Genomic DNA, 21,083 nt, shown 5'->3' with positions numbered 1-21,083 from the left:
GGCAGCGGTAACACTGAGGTGAGGGGTGTACCTGCCCCTGACTGGGGTCATGCTGATGAAGAGCCAGAGAACCTGGGGGCCTCGGGGGGCAGGGGGTGGGTCCCAAGGTGGGTCCCAAGGCTATGACTCTGGTCATCTGAGCTTGTTTTAGGGAGAACCAGTCCTGCTGGACTTGAACTTGGAAAAGCACTTAAGAGGCCCCTTCTCTGAGGAAGCAGTGTACCCTAAGCCACCACAGAGAGAGAAACGATAAGGATGAAAAGCAAAAGTGATGTCAGACCCCCTCATCCCGCTTTCGAGGCTAATATATATTCTTTTCCTCTTCTGCCCCAGCACTTGGGATTCTAAGTCAGGAAGGAACATTCTGAAGGTTTAAGAAGCAGCAGCCATGTGGATGTTAGTGCTTCTTCTTTGCACATTTCCGAGGACGCCTTCTGGGACGGAGCTCACCAAAATCTTCCACTTCATTTTCATAAACATCTTCTTGAACGACACCTATTTAAAAAGCAGAAAAAAAAAAGCAGAATGGTGATTTTTTTCATTCTACTGTAATATATGATAACATCCTAGTAACACCTAATGTTGAAAAAAAGGAAAAAAAAGCCAGAGCCAGAGTAAACATCCTTCTCCAGAACGTTCTTTTACAGACTAGCTGCTCTGCCCTTCTTTTAGAGGCCCTTTAAATGAAAAATAAGTCCAACAAAAACCAAATTCAACCGCACCTTGAGGTGGTATCCCAGTTATGTTCTTCTGTTTGAAGCAACCACAAAAAATCAGTGTCATCAGAGACTAAAATCTAAAGATTATCGGCAGAGACCTTTGTGTCAAGTCCTTCCCAGTTTTCCCCAGCTCCAGGGTTTGGGTTTTCCAGTAGCATCTGGGTCACGAGGACTCACTGACGGGCAATCTGGGACAAGTGAAATACTAGAGGCCGAAGAAGGAAGATACTGCCAAGAGGGGGAGGCGCTCCAGACCATACAGAATTCGGCAAGAAGATTCTGTCAGGAAGAAACCCCGGCTCACTCTATACCAGCTTTAAATTCTCTGAAGGAAGACGTATGCCAAGGTTCCCCAAAGATTTTGTTCGTTTAGTTCACAAAGTTGTTTAATATCCCCAAGCCCACAACAGTGCTAATACATTCCAGACATTCAATATATAAATACACTCATGGAATCACATGAAGGGCTTGCACAGGCAAACATTTATCAAGGGATACACTCCGCCCATCCTGGGAGTCACTGTACAGAGTACGAGTAGTAATAGAGCATCACTGGTAGCAGCTCATGAGTGGCAAAGATTTTTGGAAAAGCAATAAGCCGAGTAACAGTCCTCACAGTCAGATGGGGGAGCCCAGTCTCTCTGCTGCTACTGATCAGAGTCGCTGGGGCGGTGTTCCTAGACAGTGAGTGACCACTGCTCACAACACAGGCGGCCCCACTGCAGACTGACCGGGGAGTCAGCAGAACCAAGGGCCACGAGACCCAGAGCATCACCCTGGGATGAAGGATTCCTCACCTTCCTCCTGGTGCAGCTCTGTTTTCCTCAGCCACTCCTGTGCATCCCTGACGGACGGGATCAGGATGTTGACCAGCCGAGCCATGACCTCCTCCGCTAGAGAACCAAAGAACCAGGGCTTTGAGTGAAGGGGCAGCTGTAGGGATTAGGACACTCAGTGCTAGCGTCAAAGCCCCCACCTCCCAGGCCCTTGTCTCCGCTTCCTCTGAGAAGGGCAGTGAAAGGCCGCTGTCTGCTCCCAGGAGCAGAAACTACATGTTCCTGTCTGGAGAGACTGCCAATAGCAAGCCTTTCGAGGAAGCTTTGCAAACTGTTCTTACCTTCAACTGGACTGTCTGAATTCTAGAATGATTTAAACATACACAATTTCACTAATTTTATACATAACTTCCCTCTTCCCTCATGGCTCAGTGGTAAAGAATCCACCTTCCAATGCAGGAGATGCGGTTTGATCCCTGTGTCGGGAAGATCCCCTGGAGAAGGGAATGAGGACCCACTCCAGTATCCTTGCCTGGGAAACCCCATGGACAGAGGAGCCTGCAGGCCACAGTCCATGGCGTTGTAAAAAAGAGTCAGACATAACTTAGTGACTAAACAACAACATACATAATTTCTACTCAGTGTTGCTAAGATGTAGCTAATAAGGATGTCAGAGGAAATCTGATTCACAGATCATGTAAGAATTCTTTTTAGAGGCTCACACTGGGTATGGTGTGAGGACCCTCCTAAAAGGGAAGGACCAGGTATGCAGGCTAGATCTTAGTCAAGTCAAAGTGTTAGTTGCTCAGTCGTTTCCGACTCTTTGCGACACTATGGACTGCAGCCCACCAGACTCCTCTGTCCATGGAATTCTCCAGGCAAGAATACTGGAGTGGGTAGGTATTCCCTTCTCTAGGGGATATTCCCCACCCAGGGATCAAACCCAGGTCTCCTGCATTGCAGGCAGATTCTTTACCATCTGAGCCACTAGATCGGGTTCAGCCCATAGCAGGTGCTCAAGAAATCCCTGAATGAATGAGCCAAGGAAGGTTTAAAGAATTTTCTCAAGACTGGAAGCATTCTCCTTCTATCTTCTCCATAGAATTGGTTAGCAAACCCTTTTCTTATCTGTCATACCAGGGGAAACCACCCTGCCCTAAGATTATGACACACTGGTTAACTGGGGGAGGGGGGATCCAAAGAACGGGGCTTTGCTGGGACTGGAGAACACATGGTCCTCACTTGTGTCTCTGCTGCTGCCAAGATTCCAGCATCCCCAGGTCAGACCTCACTACAAAGGGGCTCGACTTGGACACAAGTCCTCAAAGCCCGGGTTCCGCCACCATCTGGGCCCGCCTTTCGAGGACCCTTACCATCAGCCCAGGCCTTCCGCCTGTAGAGGTCCTCCACCGAGTCGGAGACCTTCTTGATGTTCTCTTGGACCTTCCTCTGTAGTATGTGGCTGTGCTCTTTGGAGCCCAGGTGTTTGCGGCCCCAAGCGCTCTGCTCCATGTCCTGCACCACCAGCTTGCCTTCCTCCATAGCCGGGTCTACCTTCTCGCGGAAAAACTCCAAGTACCTCTGGTAAGCCACTTGCTGACTCTGGTGGCTTTCCAGGAGGATGTGCTGCTCGTAGGACTCACTGCTCCTCTCCCAACCTTGCTCATCTTCCAGCTCCGTCCCAGAAAGGGCTACAGCCTCGGGAGCCGCACCCTCAAATGCCTGATCTGGGGTGAAATAGTTCTCGGGCCTGCGGGCGAACTTGACCCCGCACAGGTCGCACTGGGTCCGGTCCACGTCAGCCTTTTTGAAATTCCCAGCCGCGGGCTCCCTGCCCTCCTCCCTGAAGTGCTCGGCCTGGCCTCCCGCCCTTCCTCTCCTCCATCTGATGCACAAAGACACCACCAGGCATACCCTCCGCATCTTCTGGCGGATGGAAGCCCTCCGCAGCTTCTGCGAGAGGACAGTGTCTAGGAGGTGGTCCCCCTCCAAGGCCAGCTCCTCCGGCTCGTCCTGGCCGACCTCGTATTCGGGTTCAGCCAAGTAGCCCACAGGATCCATGGAGAACAGGCGGTTCAGCCTGACCTCCTCATGGTAGAGACCCCGCACAGAGGTCCCTTTGGCGTGCCCACTGTCCCACTGCCAGTGGCAGTCCATCAGGAACTCTTCATCCCGCTCAAAGAGCAGGTCCTGCAGCGCCTCCGCCACGGACTTCACGTTGACTGCCAGCTGCACTTGCTTCACCACTCTGAGCAGGCGCTCGGGGACCCGGCCCGGGCATTCCATGCTCAGCAGCTGCAGCCTGGCTTCGAGCTCCTGGAACTGGCTGGACAGGAGAGGCTTGCAGGATGGCTGCAGCACACCCTTGGTGTTCACCAGCATCACCAAGCACAGCACCAGGGTCCGCTCGGCCTCCCCGGAAACCACGTAGTCGATGTCGCTGAAAGCGTCCAGCAGGACGTTGAAGTTGGCGTTCTCGCAGCCGCAGAGCACCTTGACAAGGTAAGACAGGTGGAACCGGAACTCCTGAATGGCCCTGGTCAGGTCCTTGGGTCTGTACTCCTGAATGATGGCGAACACATCCCCGGGCTCCTGGTCCTTCTTGCTAAACAGGAACTCCCAGTAATGCAAGAGCGCGATGTAGCTCTTCGGGAGGCACAAGACGGCATTCTTGGAGAGGCGGGCCAGGACCACCCCGCAGTGGATGAACTGCAACTCCAGCAGGGCCACCGTGTTCCCGATGCTGGGGATCAGTGGCTCTTTGCACCTCTTGACCAGGACATTCATGAAACGGAAAAAGCGCCTCTTGTAGTCTTCTGGGTTCCTACACACATAGAACTGGTGGATGGAGTCCTGCAGCAGTCGGATGAAGCACAGGTGGGGCTTCTCCGCACTCTCGTCATCCTTGTTGGGCGCCAGCATGCCGAATTTCCCTTCTATTCCTTTCATCCTGCTGCCTCTGTCCCTGCCCCTTTTCTCTTGTTCAGACTGCAGGGCTTTGAGTTCCCGGTTGTACTGGTCTTCCTCCTGGTACAGCAGCTTGTCGAGCTCATCGGGGTAGCTGGAAGAGAGAAGAAAAGCCTGCATGGCGCTCAGCCACAGGTCCGTGGACTCCCGGCGGCTTCGGGCCCGTTCGTTTTGAAACAGGACGTGGATGTATTCTTTCAGGGCAGACCTGTAGGATCGGAAGGATTTGTAATGTGGCTTGAGGACTTCTTTGCACGCCATGGGGTTTTCTGACAACACTCGCTGGTGGAAATGCTTAGGGAAGACGACATTCAGCAAAGATTTGCAAAGGTCGTGCTTGTCCAGAGACAAAATGTAATCAATCTCCTCAAGTCCTTCAGCTAAGACTTTAGAGAATACTCTTTTGGCTTCCAACAGTAACCCCTTGATGGCCACCAGGTGTATTTTTGACTGGACCAAACACTTGGCCTCGTGACGCCGCAAAGGCCTGTGGAAGTCTTCACAGCGTCCATCCTCGCATTTTAAGCCCACGAGAAACTTCATGCAGACACCCGGGTAGGTCTTTGCAAGCAGGCTCTCTGTGATCTGACATAGCCTGCTCAGAAGGTGTTTGTTTAGGGCTAATTTCACCTGATCCATCATTATCAAGAAATGGTCTTTTGTTTTCTTCTCTTTCAAGTTCAAATCCAGGTCAGAAATGATGCGTAATATGGGTCCGGGGTCGTTCTGAGCTATCTGACAGTACTTGGCATCCACCTGCGAGATCCCAAAAAACTCGAAGCAAGACTTGACCATCTCCTTCTCAGCGTTGGTGGTCACCCTTCTGAGGGCCCTGACCAGATCGAGGAGGACCCCGAGACCCCCCGGAGCCAGAGCTAGGACATCCTCAGGCTGGACCTCACAGTGGCTGGTGGCTTCGTAGAGCGCCTCCACTGCCCCTGCCGAGTGGTTGAGGGTGTCAAACTTCAGGAAAGCATCCTTGAGCTTCAGGAAATCTCTCATGATCACCCCCTGCAGGAAGTGGGCCTGGGCGATGCCAGACACCTGGTTGGTCTGATGGCAGAGGTCCAGGGCTTCTCTGAGGATGGCCTTGGTAAGGTCAACGTCGGAATCCCTGGCCACGTTGAGACGGGCGGCCGCTAGCAGACACGAGGCCTGGAAGTCCTTGTCGGCAGTGAGCCTGGCAGCCTCCAAGAGGCAGCCGTGCTGCTGCATCAGCAGCGCAGCCTCTTCCCTCCGACCTTCCCTGTCGAGCAGGTCGGCGGCCTCCGTCAGCCGCTTCCGAGATGTGAGGAACACCAGCTGGTCTTCAATATCAAGCTTCGAGAGCACAGCCATCATCTCCTTCGTTTTATTCATGCTCAGGTACTTGGCTGCAGCTTCCAAGTAAAACTGGCTGGCAGAATAGGTGAGCTTGGAGACAGGAAGGGCCTTGGCTCTTAGCATTTCTTCATACCTGCAAAGACAGACAACACTGATGTCAACTGGGCATCACCCCATATAAAATGTATAAAGTGCAGAACAGAGCAACTTGTATAAAATGGCACTTGTAGACAGGACCTGCCAAACTGGACCTGAAGTTAGCCAGCAGGTTTATCAAGACTTCATTTTATGCTATAAAATTAATTCTTTATTCCCCAAAGGAACCCAGCACTAGTATGTTTAATTAATGAAATATAGTGGAGTTTCACAAAAAGAAAAAAGAAACAAACCCAAACAAAACCAAAAAAGAATAAATATTAAAAAAAATTTGCAAAAAAGAATACAATGGAGTTGCATCCTAGGCAAGTGACATTTACGTTAGAAGTCAACCTGTAGGGCATAAAGTATACATAGTCAAAATTATTCTTGGGGGAAAAAAATCCCTTAAATTTGCATAAGAGCTTGCTAATCATTTTGGGTATATAGCCTATGGAGGCTGATACCTGATAAAGGAGAAAGTGTGGCGATGGGGGCTGCAGACACACCAGCCATTACATCAGTCTTCCTCTTATTATCCAACTTGCGGCTTTTCTCTTTTTACCAAGAATGCATGTGATTGATTTAGTGTGAGATGAATGAAGCCTTGAAGTCAAGTTCCCTTTGACACTGTTGATCCAAGTGAGTATATCCCACATACCAATTTTTAAGGCACTGGGCCAATCCAGTGAAACATGCCTACTTTTGAACTCTTGCAGGGGACAAAACATATTTCCTCACAACCAGAGATGCCCAGGAACCTCCTGCTGCCCTGGGGTCATCTTACAAACATCAGATCCCCTCTTATAACAGGACCTCTCTGAACGGGTATGACTGAGGATGAGCTCCTCTCATAAGCTTTGGCTGATAGAATAGAGGGCATTTATAGCACGTTTAAGGAACTAACCAGGTATTTGGTTTTCAAATCTAAAATGTTCTAATTACATGTTAAGTCAGGCCAGCTAGCAATTGAATTCTACATCCAGTATGTAGAGCATTCAAAAGACTCTCAGACAAATCAAGTGCTAGGCTCCAATTAGTACTGACGACACTTAGATCTCAACTCAACATATCAATAAAGAGTTGGTTGAATATCTCAGGAAAGCTGATAAACAAAATAATGAGAGACCCCAAAAAATGTTTCTGGGGAAACATTCAATGCTATCCTGACAAAGTGAGAACAGATTAAAATAATTGAAAGTACAAAAAAAACCCCAAAACCCTCTCAATTGCTTTCATCATATGGCATCACAAGGGAACTGTCCTGGTCAATTACATAGCACCCTGACAACTGGGTACACAATCAATGCCACAGCTGGCATCCTGCTACAGACTGGTGGTTTGTGACCCCTACAATTCATATGTTGAAATCCTAACCCCTAGTGTGACTGTATTTGGAGATGAGGCCTTTAAGGGAGTAATTAGGGTTATTTGAGGTTATAAGGGTGGAGTCCTGATCTTCCTTATAAGAACTGACAGCAGATAGGGAAGGAAGAGAGCTTCACCAGTAGCCCAATTGACTGGAGCCCTGATGGTGAACTTCTCGCCTCCAAAACTATGAGAAAATAAATTTCTGTTCTTTAAGCTACCCAATCTATGGCATTTCATTATGGCAGCCTGAGCTGACTAATATATACATACTGTGTGTATCTTATGCATAATAGCACCAAAGACCTGGATAAAGAAATATGCTCGTTTACTGTGACACTAGACAGTTACTGTTCCATTTCTCAACATAAAACTCAATTTCTTTATCCAGGTGCTGGTTATACAAGTGTGGGCTTCCCTGGTGGCTCAGACCGTAAAGCGTCTGCCTACAACACAGGAGACCCGGGTTCGATCCCTGGGTTGGGAAGATCCCCTGGAGAAGGAAACAGCAAACCACTCTAGTACTCTTGCCTGGAAAATCCCATAGATGGAGGAGTTTGGTAGGCTACAGTCCGTGGGGTTGCAAAGAGTCGGACATGACTGAGTGACTTCACTTTCTTTCTTTTCTTTATACAAGTGTGTTATCTTGTGAAAATTATGCGCTTTTAAAAACTATATGATATACTTTAATAGATGCTAACTTAAAAATATAAAGCTTGAACACCTGGTCAATCCTGTTCATTTTGTCACATGTATAATTTAGCAGAAAGCAAAGAAAATACAGAACTAAGCCACAGCTTACTTTTCCAGGAGCTGCTGAGCAGAAATGCAGAACAGCAGCCTCTGCAATTCTAGCTGTCTCCTTCCACCTGGAAGACCTCCTACCAGGAGGCATCAGGAGGTCTGATGTTTCTAGAGTCCTTATCAGCTGTTAACCCCATCTGTTTCCACTTCATCTTTGGAACATCAGTTAGGCTGAAGGCTCAAGGAGGCTCCTCTAGGTCATGTATGAAACTTGTGTGTCATACAACTACGGGCATGTGGGCATACATATTATATACACATGTATCAGTGCCCACAACCCTGACTGCCCACTCGTGCTCTGACCTCTATCTGTCCACGTCAGTGAAACTGTCAACTCAGCTGGTAAAGGTGGAGAGGTCAGAACCATCAACCAGGAAATTGCTGGGCATGTGATATACATACTTGCAATAATACATCCTTCATCTTCTTCTGCCCCTTCTCCTCATGACACTGTGTTCAAGGAACTCTTGACTCAGCACCAGGCCACCACTCAAGTGTAAGGAGGGTGACTGGTCAAGCCACTTCAGAAGAGCAAGATAGGGGCTTCCCTGGTGGACCAGTGGATACGACTTGGTGCTTCCACTACAGGGGGCACAGGTTTGATCCCTGGTCGGGGAAGTAAGATCCCATAAACCTCATGGTCAGGGATAAAAACAAAAAGAAGAGCAAGATAACACCTCCCCAAGGAGCAACGGAAAGGCAGGGCTTGGGGATGGGGAAAGGAAGGAGGAGAATAAAACCACCTACTTTTCTACTGCCATGGCAGCTTCTTCAAACAGCTCCTCTTGGCAGTACATTTTGAGGGCTAGATCAAATTCCTGAATCTGCTCAAAGCATCGGGAAGCATCTTTGTAACACTGACTTCGCTTATAGAAATAGGCGGCATCTCTTACCTAGGACAGAGTAAAATTTTATTCAGTGTATTTATAACAATTTTTCATCTTAAAAGTAAACCAGGGGAGGGAGGAGGGAGGAGGGTTCAGGATGGGGAACACATGTATACCTGTGGCGGATTCATTTTGATATTTGGCAAAACTAATACAATTATGTAAAGTTTAAAAATAAAATAAAATTAGAAAAAAAAAAAAGGAAAAAAAAAAAAAAGTAAACCAAAACCATGAATAATAAAGAGGATGTTTGTAAGTCTGGAATCTGTTAGAATCCAGTGAAAAACACTAAAACCTAGGTAATTTAGGAAAACTAATTCTTTTCATGAAGAAAAATAAAGTGAAATACCAACCTCACACCATACACAAATAGAAGCCCCAGGTGGTTAAAGGTCTAAGTGAGAAAGCTATTGAAGGAGTGTGTGTGTGTGTGTGTGTGTGTGTGTGTGTCTCAGTCGATACTACTACTACTAAGTCACTTCAGTCGTGTCCGACTCTGTGAGACCCCATAGACGGCAGCCCACCAGGCTCCCCCGTCCCTGGGATTCTCCAGGCAAGAACACTGGAGTGGGTTGCCATTTAAGTCCTATCTAACTCTTTATTATCCCATAGACTGTAGCCCTCCAGGCTCTCTGTCCATGGAATTCTCTAGGCAAGAATACTGGAGTGGGTTGCTGGTTCCTCCTCCAGGGGATCTTCCTGACCCAGGGATCGAACCCAAGTCTCCTGCATTGCAGTCAGATTCTTAACTGTCTCAGCCACCAGGAAAGCTACATTGGAGGAGAATGTATGAGAATATCTCTGACTTTGAGGTCAAGAAAGTCTTCAACAAAACTCAAACCACACAAACTTCGGGGGAGATATTGATGGATCTGATTACAGTTGACAATACAGATTTGACCTACATGGGTCGACTTATACACAGATTCTTTTTTTCAGTAATAAATACTACAGTCCTACATGGTCTGCAGTTGGTTGAATTCCTGCTGTGGAACTGAGGACACAGAGGAACCTCAGATACAGAGGGACAAGTATAAACCACACATGGATTTTCAGCTGTGTGGAGGGTCAGAGCAACACCGACACTGTTTAAGGGTCAACTGTACATCTAAACTGTTCAGCTGAGGGCGTGTGAAACGCAGTTAACAGAGAGAATGGAAGCATTATATCTAGACCAGCACTGTCACAGGGAGCCTTTTGTGAAGGTGGAAATGTTCTATATCGGTTTATCCATCTATCTGTCCAATTCTGTATCCACTAGACACATGTGGAGGCTTCCCTGGTGGCTCAGACGGTAAAGAATCCGCCTGCAATGGGGGAGACCTGGGTTCGATTCCTGGGTTGGGAAGATCCCCTGGAGAAGGTTACTCACGCCAGTATTCTTGCCTGGAGAATTCCACAGACAGAGGAGGCTACAGTCCATGGGGTTGCAAAGAGTCAGACACGACTGAGCGACTAAGCACACACATACATGTGAACAGTGGGCACGGGAATGTGTGGACAGTGCAAACAAGGGGCTGGATTTTTAAGTTTCACTTAGTTAATTTTAATACAAATTGCCACATGTGGCCGCTGGTTACTATACAAGAGTAGGCAGGTCTAGAACATAAGATGGATTCCTGCAAATATAAGAAAAAGACGTTCAGGAAAACTAGACAAAGGTCGTGAACTGGCAATTTGCAGTGGGGGAACCTTGAATCCCACTGACTTGGCTCTCCCAACATTTCTTGGACTGGACAGGAGCTCTTAGCACCTGCACCACCGGGAGGGCAATAGAAGCCGCAACATCTGAGCCTAAGCCACTACTCGACCCTCCTAACTGGTCTTTCTGTTTCTACTCTCACTGCCTACTGAGCTCTCTTATTCCAATAAGTTGTTTCACATCATTCCTCCAATCAGTACTTTCACTGGCTCCCCTCATGCCCGAACAAATCCAGCCCCTATCATGGACCTGCAATCTACTCCAGTATTCTTGCCTGGAGGATCCCATGGACAGAGGAGCCTGGTGGGCTACAGTCCATAGGGTCGCATGGAGTCAGACACGACTGACACGACTGAAGTGACTTAGCAAGCATTCATATCATGGACTGGGGATTCCCATGTGATGCCAATGCAGGACACGAAAGAGACGCAGCTCCCTGGGTTGGAGAGGTCCCCCTGGTGTAGGAAGTGGCAACCCACTCCAGTATCCTTGCCTCGGAAATTCCATGCACAGAGAAGCCTCAAGGGCTACAGTTACCGGACGCGACTCAGCACACCATGAACCACGGGATCCTACCTGATTCATTCTAGCCATCGTCTCTGGCTCATTTTACCATTTTGACCCCACTCCCTCTGCTCTGGTCAAACTGGCTTCCTTGCTGTTTTTCAAACTTGATCACACTCTCCCACCTTGGGGGCTTTTGTCTGCGACGCCCTCCAGCTATCGTGATCTCTGTGCAAAAGTCAGCTCCCTGACCCTGCCTCCATCTCAAACAGCAACACCATGAGACTTCTCTGGGGGTCCAATGGTTAAGACTTTGCCTTCCAATGCAAGCGGTGGGGGGAGGGCGGGTTCTATCCCTGGTTGGGGAGCTAAGACCCCACATGCCTCGAAGCCAAAAAACCCAAACATAAAACAGAAATGATGTTGTAACAAATTCAATAAAGATTTTAAAAGCAGTCCACATTTAAAAAAAAAAACCAACCAACACTTGACATCCTCTGTCCCCTCTGCCAGCCCTCATCCCTGCAGACATCTTCTGCACTACTGGCTGTCATCTCCCTCCCACGCCAGAAAGGGAAACAACAAAGGCAGACGCCCCTGCTCTGCTGCCTGCTGGTCGCCAAGCACCCACAGTACTGGGTGGGAACAGGGGGTCTACTTATTTGTTGAATATTTCATTTCCTAACTTGACTGGCTGCATTTGAGTTCCAAAGAGAAAACAGAATCAAAATGGGACCAAAAAATGCAATATGCTAGGCCCTCTAATAAACCTCACTGGGTTTTATTTAACAAGAGAAGTGACACAAAATGCCAAAATATGAACAAGATTCAGGTGTGCATTTTTGCTACATCCAGAGATCTCACAGACCAGGGAACTCCCAGACCCATCTTCATAATCTCCATATTCATAACCTCTAGCCACCTTTTTCCTCTCCTCAACAAGGCTGACTACTCAGAAGGAAACCCCTGCGGTGAACACAGGCCCCCTTAGGTGCAAGCGTGCACCCAACTGGATCGAGAGAGAGGAGGGCTGACTGTTTTAAGCAGGCCCCCAAGTGGGTCTCTGGGCTCCACCACCCAGAGCAAGGGCCCTGAGCAGTTGCCAGGGAAACCGCGTTGCTCTTTAGAGATGCAGCAAGCAGGCAAGGCAAAGGAATCCCTAAAAGGAAACCTTCTGCTCCCATGGCCCTCCTCACACACCCTCTCTCCAGGATCAGCACGTTTGGGGGCAGGGAACAGAGAGGCCGTTTGGCCTAGGGATTTTGCAAAAGGTGGTCCATTTGTATTGTGCTGGCTAGTTTGCTGGATGACCACAAGAGGTCTGATGCTGGCTGAGGGTTGAACAAACATCCTTCCGGGGAGGGGCTTGTGCAAAGAAAGGGACCAGACTCTTCCCCGGATGGGGCTCAGAGATGCTGGAATGTGCTAGGGAGAGAAGGCAGGAGGAGGTGGCCCCAGTGGTCAACCCTGGGGACGTGAGGAAGGCTGGCAGGTGTGCTTCCAGGACCAGGGTGGCCTCCACATCTTGAAGGGACTGGGGTCGTAGAAAGGGACACAGGCTGGACATCTGCCCTCCTGGACCCCATCTCATTTTCAGAGGCGGAGCTCGTTAGCCTCGGGGAGGCAAGATGAGCAGACAAGGACGGGGTCTCTGGCTCAGCCAGCACGGGCGCTACCAGGCAAACAGGGAAAAGCGGCCGGTTCAGGTCTTTCCCTTGCAGCTGCCACCGCTTAGGGCCCCAGGGGCTGGTGCCTTGGAGGCTGGAGGCTGGGAGACGAAGATGGAGAGTTTGGAAACCATCTAGCTCTGAAATCTTACTATCCAAACTTCCTACCCACACTGAAATCCCCGTTCCACCCCGCTTCTCCCACATCCTAATGAGTCACACCCCATAGTACACATGGGGCGAGGCAGGCAGCCGTGGGAGGGGGGAGGGTCTTACCTTTTCTGACACTGACTGGGGGCCACACTTCAAACTTCCCAGTAGGTACCATCCCCACCCCGCCCAAAGCCTTGGTTCAGGAGTTCCTGCAGTTCACATACAGACACGGACACTCCGCTCCCTACTGGAGGGTCAATAATGCTCAATGCAGGCAGAAACACAGCACCCGTGGTAAGGACCAGACGGCCGCACGTCCAACCCGCCACAACAGGTACAGTAAAATGAACTGCTTCATATTATTCACAGTAGCCAAGACATGGGAACGACCTAAGTGTCCATCCACAGATGACTGAACAAAGATATGGTCCATACACACAATGGAATACTGTTCAACCACAAAAAAGAAAGAAACTCTGCCACTGGCAGAAACATGGATGGACTTGGGGACATTATGGTAAGTGAAAAAAAAGTCAGAAAAATACTGTATGATATCACTTACATGGAAATCTAAAAAATACAACAAACCAGTGAATAAAACATAAAAGACTTATGGATCTGGTGAACAAAAGAGTGGTTACCAGTCTGCAGGGAGGGGCAAGAGAGAAGAGAGTGTTAATAGAGTGTTAAGAGGTATAAAGTATTAGGTATAAAACAAGCCACAGGATATTTTGTACAATATGGGGAATAGAGCTAGTACTTTATAATGACTATAGAGTATAACCTTTAAAAATTGTGAATCACTACACTGTGCACTGTTAATATTACTGCACTTCAGCTATACATCAATAAAAAATTTCTTAATTTTAAATGAACTGCTTCATGTACAGGATTTGACTAGTTAATAATATTGTACTGTATATTTGAAAGTTGATGACAGAGTAGATCTTAAAAAAATTTTTTTTATTGTAATATAGTTTATTCATAATATTATATTAGCTTCAGGTGTAAATACCTGAATTTGATATTTTTACAGATTACATACCATACAGAGCTACTATAAAGAATTGGCTATATTCCCTGTGCTGTACATTATATCTTGTAACTTACTTATTTTATACCTGGTAGTCTGTGCCTCTTAATCCTCTTCACCTATTCTCCCGCTCCTCTCTGGTAACCCCTGGTTTGTTCTCCACATCTGCGATTCTGTTCCTGTTTCGTTCTATTTGTTCGTTTATTTTCAGCTCCCACATACAAATGAAGGTGATCTTAGGTTTTCTCGTCGTAAGAAAACCAGACTGTCACTATGTGTGGTGACGGACATTCACTAAACTTACGGCCATGATCACTGTGTTGATCATGTTTCGAATCGTTACATTTGTACAATTAAAACCAATATAATGATATACATCAATTATATCTCAATAACAAGGAGGACAGATGAATCTCTAAGAAAATCATCACCACTCGGACGTCAGAGCAATGCCAAATGGCCATAAAAATCTCTAAGTGCCTACTCTCGCCCTGGGAGTTCATCTCATTGCAGACAACAGCAGTCTGTGCTGTGCATGGCTGACCATGCTGACAGTCCTGTGTCCTGGACCTCCAGGTCTCTCCACTGGCGCTTCTAGAATGACGGACATGTTCCATCACAGCATGCAATGAGATGTGGCTTGCGAGACTTCAGAACTGAATTTTTGACTTTATTACACTTTAATTAACTTAAATGTTTCATTAGGTAGCCACTTGTGGCTAGCAGCTGCCAGACTGGTCCCTGCAGACCTAGAGTAAGGGCTGTGGGACACAGAGAAACCACCATGTATGAGCCAGACCGTCCACCCAGGCTGACTCCAGACTGAACACAGAGAAAGAGAAGGCAGGACTCCTTGAAACCCGTTTTCCCTTATGTGAACATGTGGCCTCCCTGTGGTTAATAACAGGTCACAAACGCTCGCAGAGACATGGACACACAAACACACATACGCAGTCCTTGGAACCATCTAATCTTTGAGCAAATGGAGAAAGAAGGGCCACCCACAGAATCAACACGGCCAACCTCTCTCTCTTGGGAGGACAGGAGCCCTCCCTGATACAGAAGGAGGGAGGCTGGGGCCCCCCCTCCACTTGCCCAGTGGAGCCCAGTTCTCCCAGGAGCAGCTGCAGGCCGGGCATACCTTTCCCAGCCGCTCGCAGAGCTGGGCACACAGTTGGAACTCCTTGGCGTAGCTCAGACACTTAAGGCACAGCTTTGGCTCCTTGCACTCCAAATAGGTCTTAGCCAGCTCCAAATACTCCACCTGCTTTTCCCTGGGAGGGGGAAACAAAACAGAGTTTCATGGGCTATGACACCAATAAACTGAACTGGCGGCTCCCATCAGAGCAAACCTGAAATGACCCCTGAGACTCTTTGTTTTAAAAATTTATTTATTTTTAATTGAAGGATAATTGCTTTACAATACTGGTAAATTCATCAACATGAATTAGCCATAGATGAGCATATGTCTCCTCCCTCTTGCGCTTCTCTCCCATGTCCTACCTTTCCCCATCACTTTGGGTTACAGATCCCCAGTTTGAGTTCCCTGAGTCATACAGAAAATTTCCATTGGCTATCTGTTTTACATATGGCGGTGTATATGTTTCCATGCTGCTCTCTCCATCTCACCCTCTCCTTCCTCCCCCTGCCCTTGTCCATAAGTCTGTTCTCTTTGTCTGCATGTCTATTCCTGCCCTGCAAATAGGTTCATCAGGACCATCTTTCTAGATTCTGTATATAGGTGTTTCTTTTCTCTTTCTGACTTACTTCACTCTGTTCACTCTAGGTTCATCCACCTCATTAGGGTTTCCCTCATAGCTCAGTTGGTAAAAAAATCTGCCTGCAGTGCAGGAGAAAGGCTACCCACTCCAGTATTCTTGGGCTTCCCTTATGGCTCGGCCAACAAAGAATCTGCCTGTAAGGCAGGAGACCTGGGTTCGATCTCTGGGTTGGGAAGATTCCCTGGAGAAGGGAAAGGCTACCCACTCCAGTATTCTGGCCTGGAGAATCCCATGAACTGTATACCCATGGGGTTGCAATGAGTTGGACATGACTGAGCTACTTTCACTTTTCATCCACCGCATTAGAACTGACTCAAATGCGTTCCTTTTTATGGCTGAGTAGTATCCAGCATATATGTACCACAGCTTCTTTAGCTATTCACCTGTTAATGAACATCTAGGGACCATTGTTAAAGTCTTTATTGAATTTGTTACAGTATTGCTTCTGTTTTATGTTTTGGCTTTTGGCCTCAAGGCATGTGGGATCAGACCTGTACAACCTGCATTGGAAGGCAGAGTCTTAACCACTGGACCGCCAGAGAAGTCCCCCTGTCCCCCCAGGACTCTTACTTGAGGCTGACTTTCTTGGATTTCATGTTCAGGGCAGTGTTGTGGGCCAGAGCCAGCTTCTCCTTCTCAAGCGCCCCTCCCTTTTGGTAACATTTGGCAGCAACCTGGAATAGACCAAAGGTTTCTATTCCCAGTAAGGTCATGGAGAGGACACAGGAATAAGAGTTAAAGCGTGAGTTGTTCCATGTTGGCACAAAGCCCTGGGTCTCAATGCAGCCGAATTCAAGAGGAGGGGCAGGAAGATGCTGACATGTTGAAGAAAACAGCCACAGAGGATAAAGCCCAACAGAGTTCGCAGTTAACACTTCAGACTCAAAGCTTCTTTTTGGAAACACCCAGAAGCCATGGAAAAGGCACTTCAGACATGTTTTTACAGGTGACCATAACAACACTCTCATCTAATCTTCAACAGCCACGCAGGAGACGTTTCATCCTTCTCACTTTATTTGATAGCATCCTCAGGTCAAGGACATGAACAAACTGGCCCAAGATCACCCAGCAGCTTTTCTGGGTTCAACACAGGTCCCCTCTAGTTGGTAACAACCAGGGCTAGTGGGCAGGGTGGGAGGAGCCGGGGTAGAAATGGGGACAGAGCTGGTGTCCCAACACACATCCCAGAAAATGACTGACCAGAGCTTTGTCACATGCAGACCTGGGTGGAGCAAACGGAAAGTGGCAGATCTCTGTCCCAGGGGAGTTGGCCTGTGTCCCGCCGGCAGAAAGCTGCTGACACCGTGCCTCCAAGGCAGAAGGTCACATTCTGCCCAGCATGTAGAGATTAGGTCTCAGGATGGGTGAGGGAAGGATTAAGTGGAACTTACTGATGTCCTAGAGAGGACACCATCTCTCCTGCTACCCTCCCCCAGACTGTCCCCCAGTCTGTCCCAGACTCCCCAGTCCTGTGGGCCTGCTCTCATTCCTGACCCATGCTATGCTCCTTTCTGCTACAGGGCCTTTGCACACATTCTTCCCTCTGATCGAAATGCTCTTCCATCCCTCCTCTGCCCGGTTAACTTCATGTATCCTACAGGTCCCAGCTCAAGGCTCCCCTCAAAGCAGCCTTCCCTGGCTTCTCCATGCAGGACAGGTGGTTCCGAAGGCAGCTGGTCATTCATCTATGACACGGGGGACAGCCATCACCGTGCCCTCTTCTGTACATCTGTCATGCCTACCGTCACATCCCCCTGACCCAAACACAATGCAGGGCTCACTGCTCAACAGGAATATGATCAGTGAATGAATCGCAAGGGGTTTCCATTTGTACAGTGGTTCTGGGACACTTGCTGACATGCAGCCAAAATCAGTATGCCTCCTGAGTCCCAAAGCCCTTGTGCAGAGCCAAAATAAACTCAGGTGAGCAGGAGGCTTTTTATAACAGTCTCATCTGTGCCGCTCCCCTTGAAGGATTTTAGAGGCAAACATTCAGAAGGTATTTTCAAAGGGATAAAGAATTATTGGAAATCCATGGGCAACATGTATAACACCAGCCGTGTTCTGCAGGGAGGAAGGGAAAGAGTGAATATAGTTTTCCTATTTCATACCCACTACCCACTGCTCACACAGTCCCTCCATATCCCCTATCTGAAAAAAAAAAATCTTGGTTTTATAACAACAGCCAGGTGCTTAATGTTCCTTGCCAATTACAAGAAGGATGGGCAGAGAATACAGTTGGGGGCTCAGTCAACTTCTACAGCTGCAGGTTTATGGAAATCCTATCCTGACACAGCCAAACACACAACAGTGCAACCTGCCTTCTCCTCCCTCACGCCTGACGGCAGGGGTGGCCACAGGCTTGCACCCTTCCCATCCCCCTTACGGAGCAGCTCTACAGCTTCTCCCCTGGGGAGTGCAGCCTGTTCCCCGTTCCTCCCGATAGAAGGAATCCTCAGCAGGCAGAGACGGGGACCCTCCCTCTTCCTATAATCACCTGCTGGCACTTGGTCAAAATGAAAAGCTGTCCTGACTGTACAGGGGGAGAGGAGGACAGGGAGCTTTCTGCACGGTAGGTGACTTGATGTTACAGAAGCGAGAGCAGCACCAGAAACATGACCTGTGATCCCCCTGTCCTGGTGACAAATGCAGTGATGAGAGACCGGCTGGTGAGGCCCGATGAGGCCCCGGGACACGCAGACTCACCACTTACCTTCCAGCACTGGTGTTTAGCGTAGTAATCTCCTTGTGCGATCCACTCCCCAGGGGTCGAGGTCTTAACAAACATGCTATCATCAAGGTCTAAAAGGAAAGAGAAACGTGGGTGTGCCTCTCTGCAGATTCCTTCACTGAAACCTGTTGTTAAGGGCTCGATTTTGTCGTGACAAATTTCAAGCGTTGAAGCCCTAAACTTTGTCACTTGGAGTTTGACTATATTTAGAAACAGAGTCTTTAAAGAGGTGGTTAAGGTAAAAGGTCATGTGGGCGGGCCCTGATCCAATCTGATGGGCATCCTTAAAAGAAAAAGGGCGGGCTTCCCAGGTGGCACAGTGGTAAAGAATCTGCCTGCAATGCAGGAGACGTAAGAGGTACAGGTTCCATCCCTGGGTCAGAAAGATCCCCTGGAGAAGCACATGGCAACCCACTCCAGTATTCTTGCCTGGAGAATCTCATGGACAGAGGAGCCTGGCATGCTACGGTCCAATCAGCTCAGTTCAGTCAGTTTGTCATGTCTGACTCTTTGCAACCCCATGGACTGCAGCACACCAGGTTTCCCTGTCCATCACCAACTCCTGAAGTTGCTCAAACTCATGTCCATCCAGTCGGTGATACCATCCAACAATCTCATCCTCTGTCGTCCCCTTCTCCTCCTGCCTTCAATCTTTCCCAGCATCAGGGTCTTTTCCAATGAGTCAGTTCTTCGCATCAGGTGGCCAAAGGATTGGAGTTCCAGCATTAGTCCTTCCCATGGATATTCAGGACTGATTTCCTTTAGTATTGCCTGGTTTGATCTCCTTGCAGTCCAAGGGACTCTCAAGAGTCTTCTCCAACACCACATGTCAAAAGCATCAATTCTTCAGTTCTCGGCTTTCTTTATGGTCCAAATCTCACATCCATACATGACTACTGGAAAAACCATAGCTTGGACTAGATGGACCTTTGTCAGCAAAGTAATGTCTCTGCTTTTGAATATGCTGTCTAGGTTGGTCATAGTTTTTCTTCCAAGGAGCAAGCATCTTTTAATTTCATGGCTGCAGTCAAGCTGCAGCCCAAGAAAATAAGGGCTACGGTCCACAGGGTCACAAACTCAAGTGTGACATGGAAATCACAGAAGTGACTAAGCATAAGAAGGGCATCCTTATAGGAACTTCCCTGGCAATCTAGTGCTGAAGACTTTCAGCTTCCACTGCAGTGGGCACGGGTCTGATCCCTGGTCAGGGAACTAAGATCCTGCATGCCACGTGGCGTGGCCAAAAAAATAGGAAAGAAAAGAGATTAACACATACAAAGAGACACCAGGACCTGACACAGAGGAAAGACAGTAGACAGCCAAGAAGAGAGGCCTCAGAAGAAGCCAAACCACTAGCAGCTTGATTGATCTTAGACTTCTAGCCTCCAGAACCGAGACAATAATTTCTGTTGTGTAAGCCGCCCAGCCTGCGGTACTTTGTTGGGACAGCTGGAACAGATGAACACCTGTGCTGTCTGTCTAGCGGTCATGTAACATGGAGTTTAGCTTACCAAGCCAGGTCATGGAGGGTTTGGGGAGAAGGAGGTGGGGGTGAGAAAGAATACTCTTTGTTTTTTGAACTGTGTTACCTTCCTTTCCTATGGCCATGAATCAGAAGACAGACAGTAATTTATAATTCCTCCTTGAAAACCCAAAGCCACATTGCTCTTGGCAAACTCCCATGCTGGGCTTTAGCAAGGGATAAGGTGACGGGATGTGACAGGATTTCCAAATGTGCACTTTGTCCTCATCACAGGAAGCAATCTGACACACTGTTTTTTTCTTTTTCCTGGCCATGTACCTTGTGGGATCTTAATTCCCTGACCAGGGACCGAACCTGGACCCTCAGCAGTGAAAGCGCAGAGTCCTAACCACCGGACCACCCAGGGATTCCCACAGTCTGACACATTCTTGTTGGTGGATACAGACGACTGCAACCACCTCATGTTGGTTCCGTCTATGAGCCTCAGCAGCTGGTGGTGACTGCACTGGCCCTCCCCTTTGGAGGACCTCCGAGCATCGTCAGCCAGGGATCGACACTCCCTGGGGCTTCCGAGCCACAGCTTCATGAAACACATGAAAGGCTGACTATCCGGCAAACGCCGGAGCCAAATCTGAGACTTCCAGGGCAATGGCTGTCAACTGAAGGAGCCAGGCAGACAGGTCCGCTTTGTCCAGAAGGTACACAAGCACATGCTAACCTTGCAGCCTGACCCTCCCTGGTGCCGTGCGCCGTGTGCAAAGCTGACTGTGCAGCATCCAGCTGTGACACCACGTGTACTGAGTGCCCAGGTGACACCTTATTCCCGCAGCAAAGCCCTGCAGTATCTCTGCATCTGGCCAGTGACCTCTGCCGGTGCGCAGTGAAGAAGCCCCCCAACTGCAAGGTCACCACACTCATCCCCAGTTCCCCGCATGGTGGAAACAGATGTCCTCAAAGACTTTACCACGTGCAGCTCACAACTCACAATGAAGGCTGGATTTCTTGTATTCTTCATGCAGCCAAGAGATAAATAGCAATCCTTTTTCATTT

The 21,083-nt window shown here is 48.5% G+C and overlaps 1 protein-coding gene across 1 annotated transcript in view; it reads right to left on the bottom strand.

Moving 5' to 3' along the window:
- Positions 1 to 60: 60 nt before the first annotated feature.
- The window catches only part of TRANK1 (tetratricopeptide repeat and ankyrin repeat containing 1), a 95,915-nt gene continuing 74,892 nt past the window's right edge, over positions 61 to 21,083 (bottom strand). The window contains 7 exon segments of the mRNA XM_070360035.1: positions 61 to 495; positions 1,517 to 1,612; positions 2,869 to 5,918; positions 8,840 to 8,985; positions 15,180 to 15,312; positions 16,390 to 16,493; positions 18,533 to 18,621. Of these exon segments, the coding sequence (XP_070216136.1) occupies positions 398 to 495; positions 1,517 to 1,612; positions 2,869 to 5,918; positions 8,840 to 8,985; positions 15,180 to 15,312; positions 16,390 to 16,493; positions 18,533 to 18,621 (3,716 nt within the window). The 3' untranslated portion in view covers positions 61 to 397.

This window comes from Bos mutus, chromosome 22 (genome assembly GCF_027580195.1).
Source record: "Bos mutus isolate GX-2022 chromosome 22, NWIPB_WYAK_1.1, whole genome shotgun sequence".
In the NCBI taxonomy this organism is placed as follows: Eukaryota; Metazoa; Chordata; class Mammalia; order Artiodactyla; family Bovidae; genus Bos; species Bos mutus.
The sequence above is the reverse complement of the archived record's forward strand: the minus strand, read 5'-3'. Positions and strand labels throughout refer to the sequence as shown.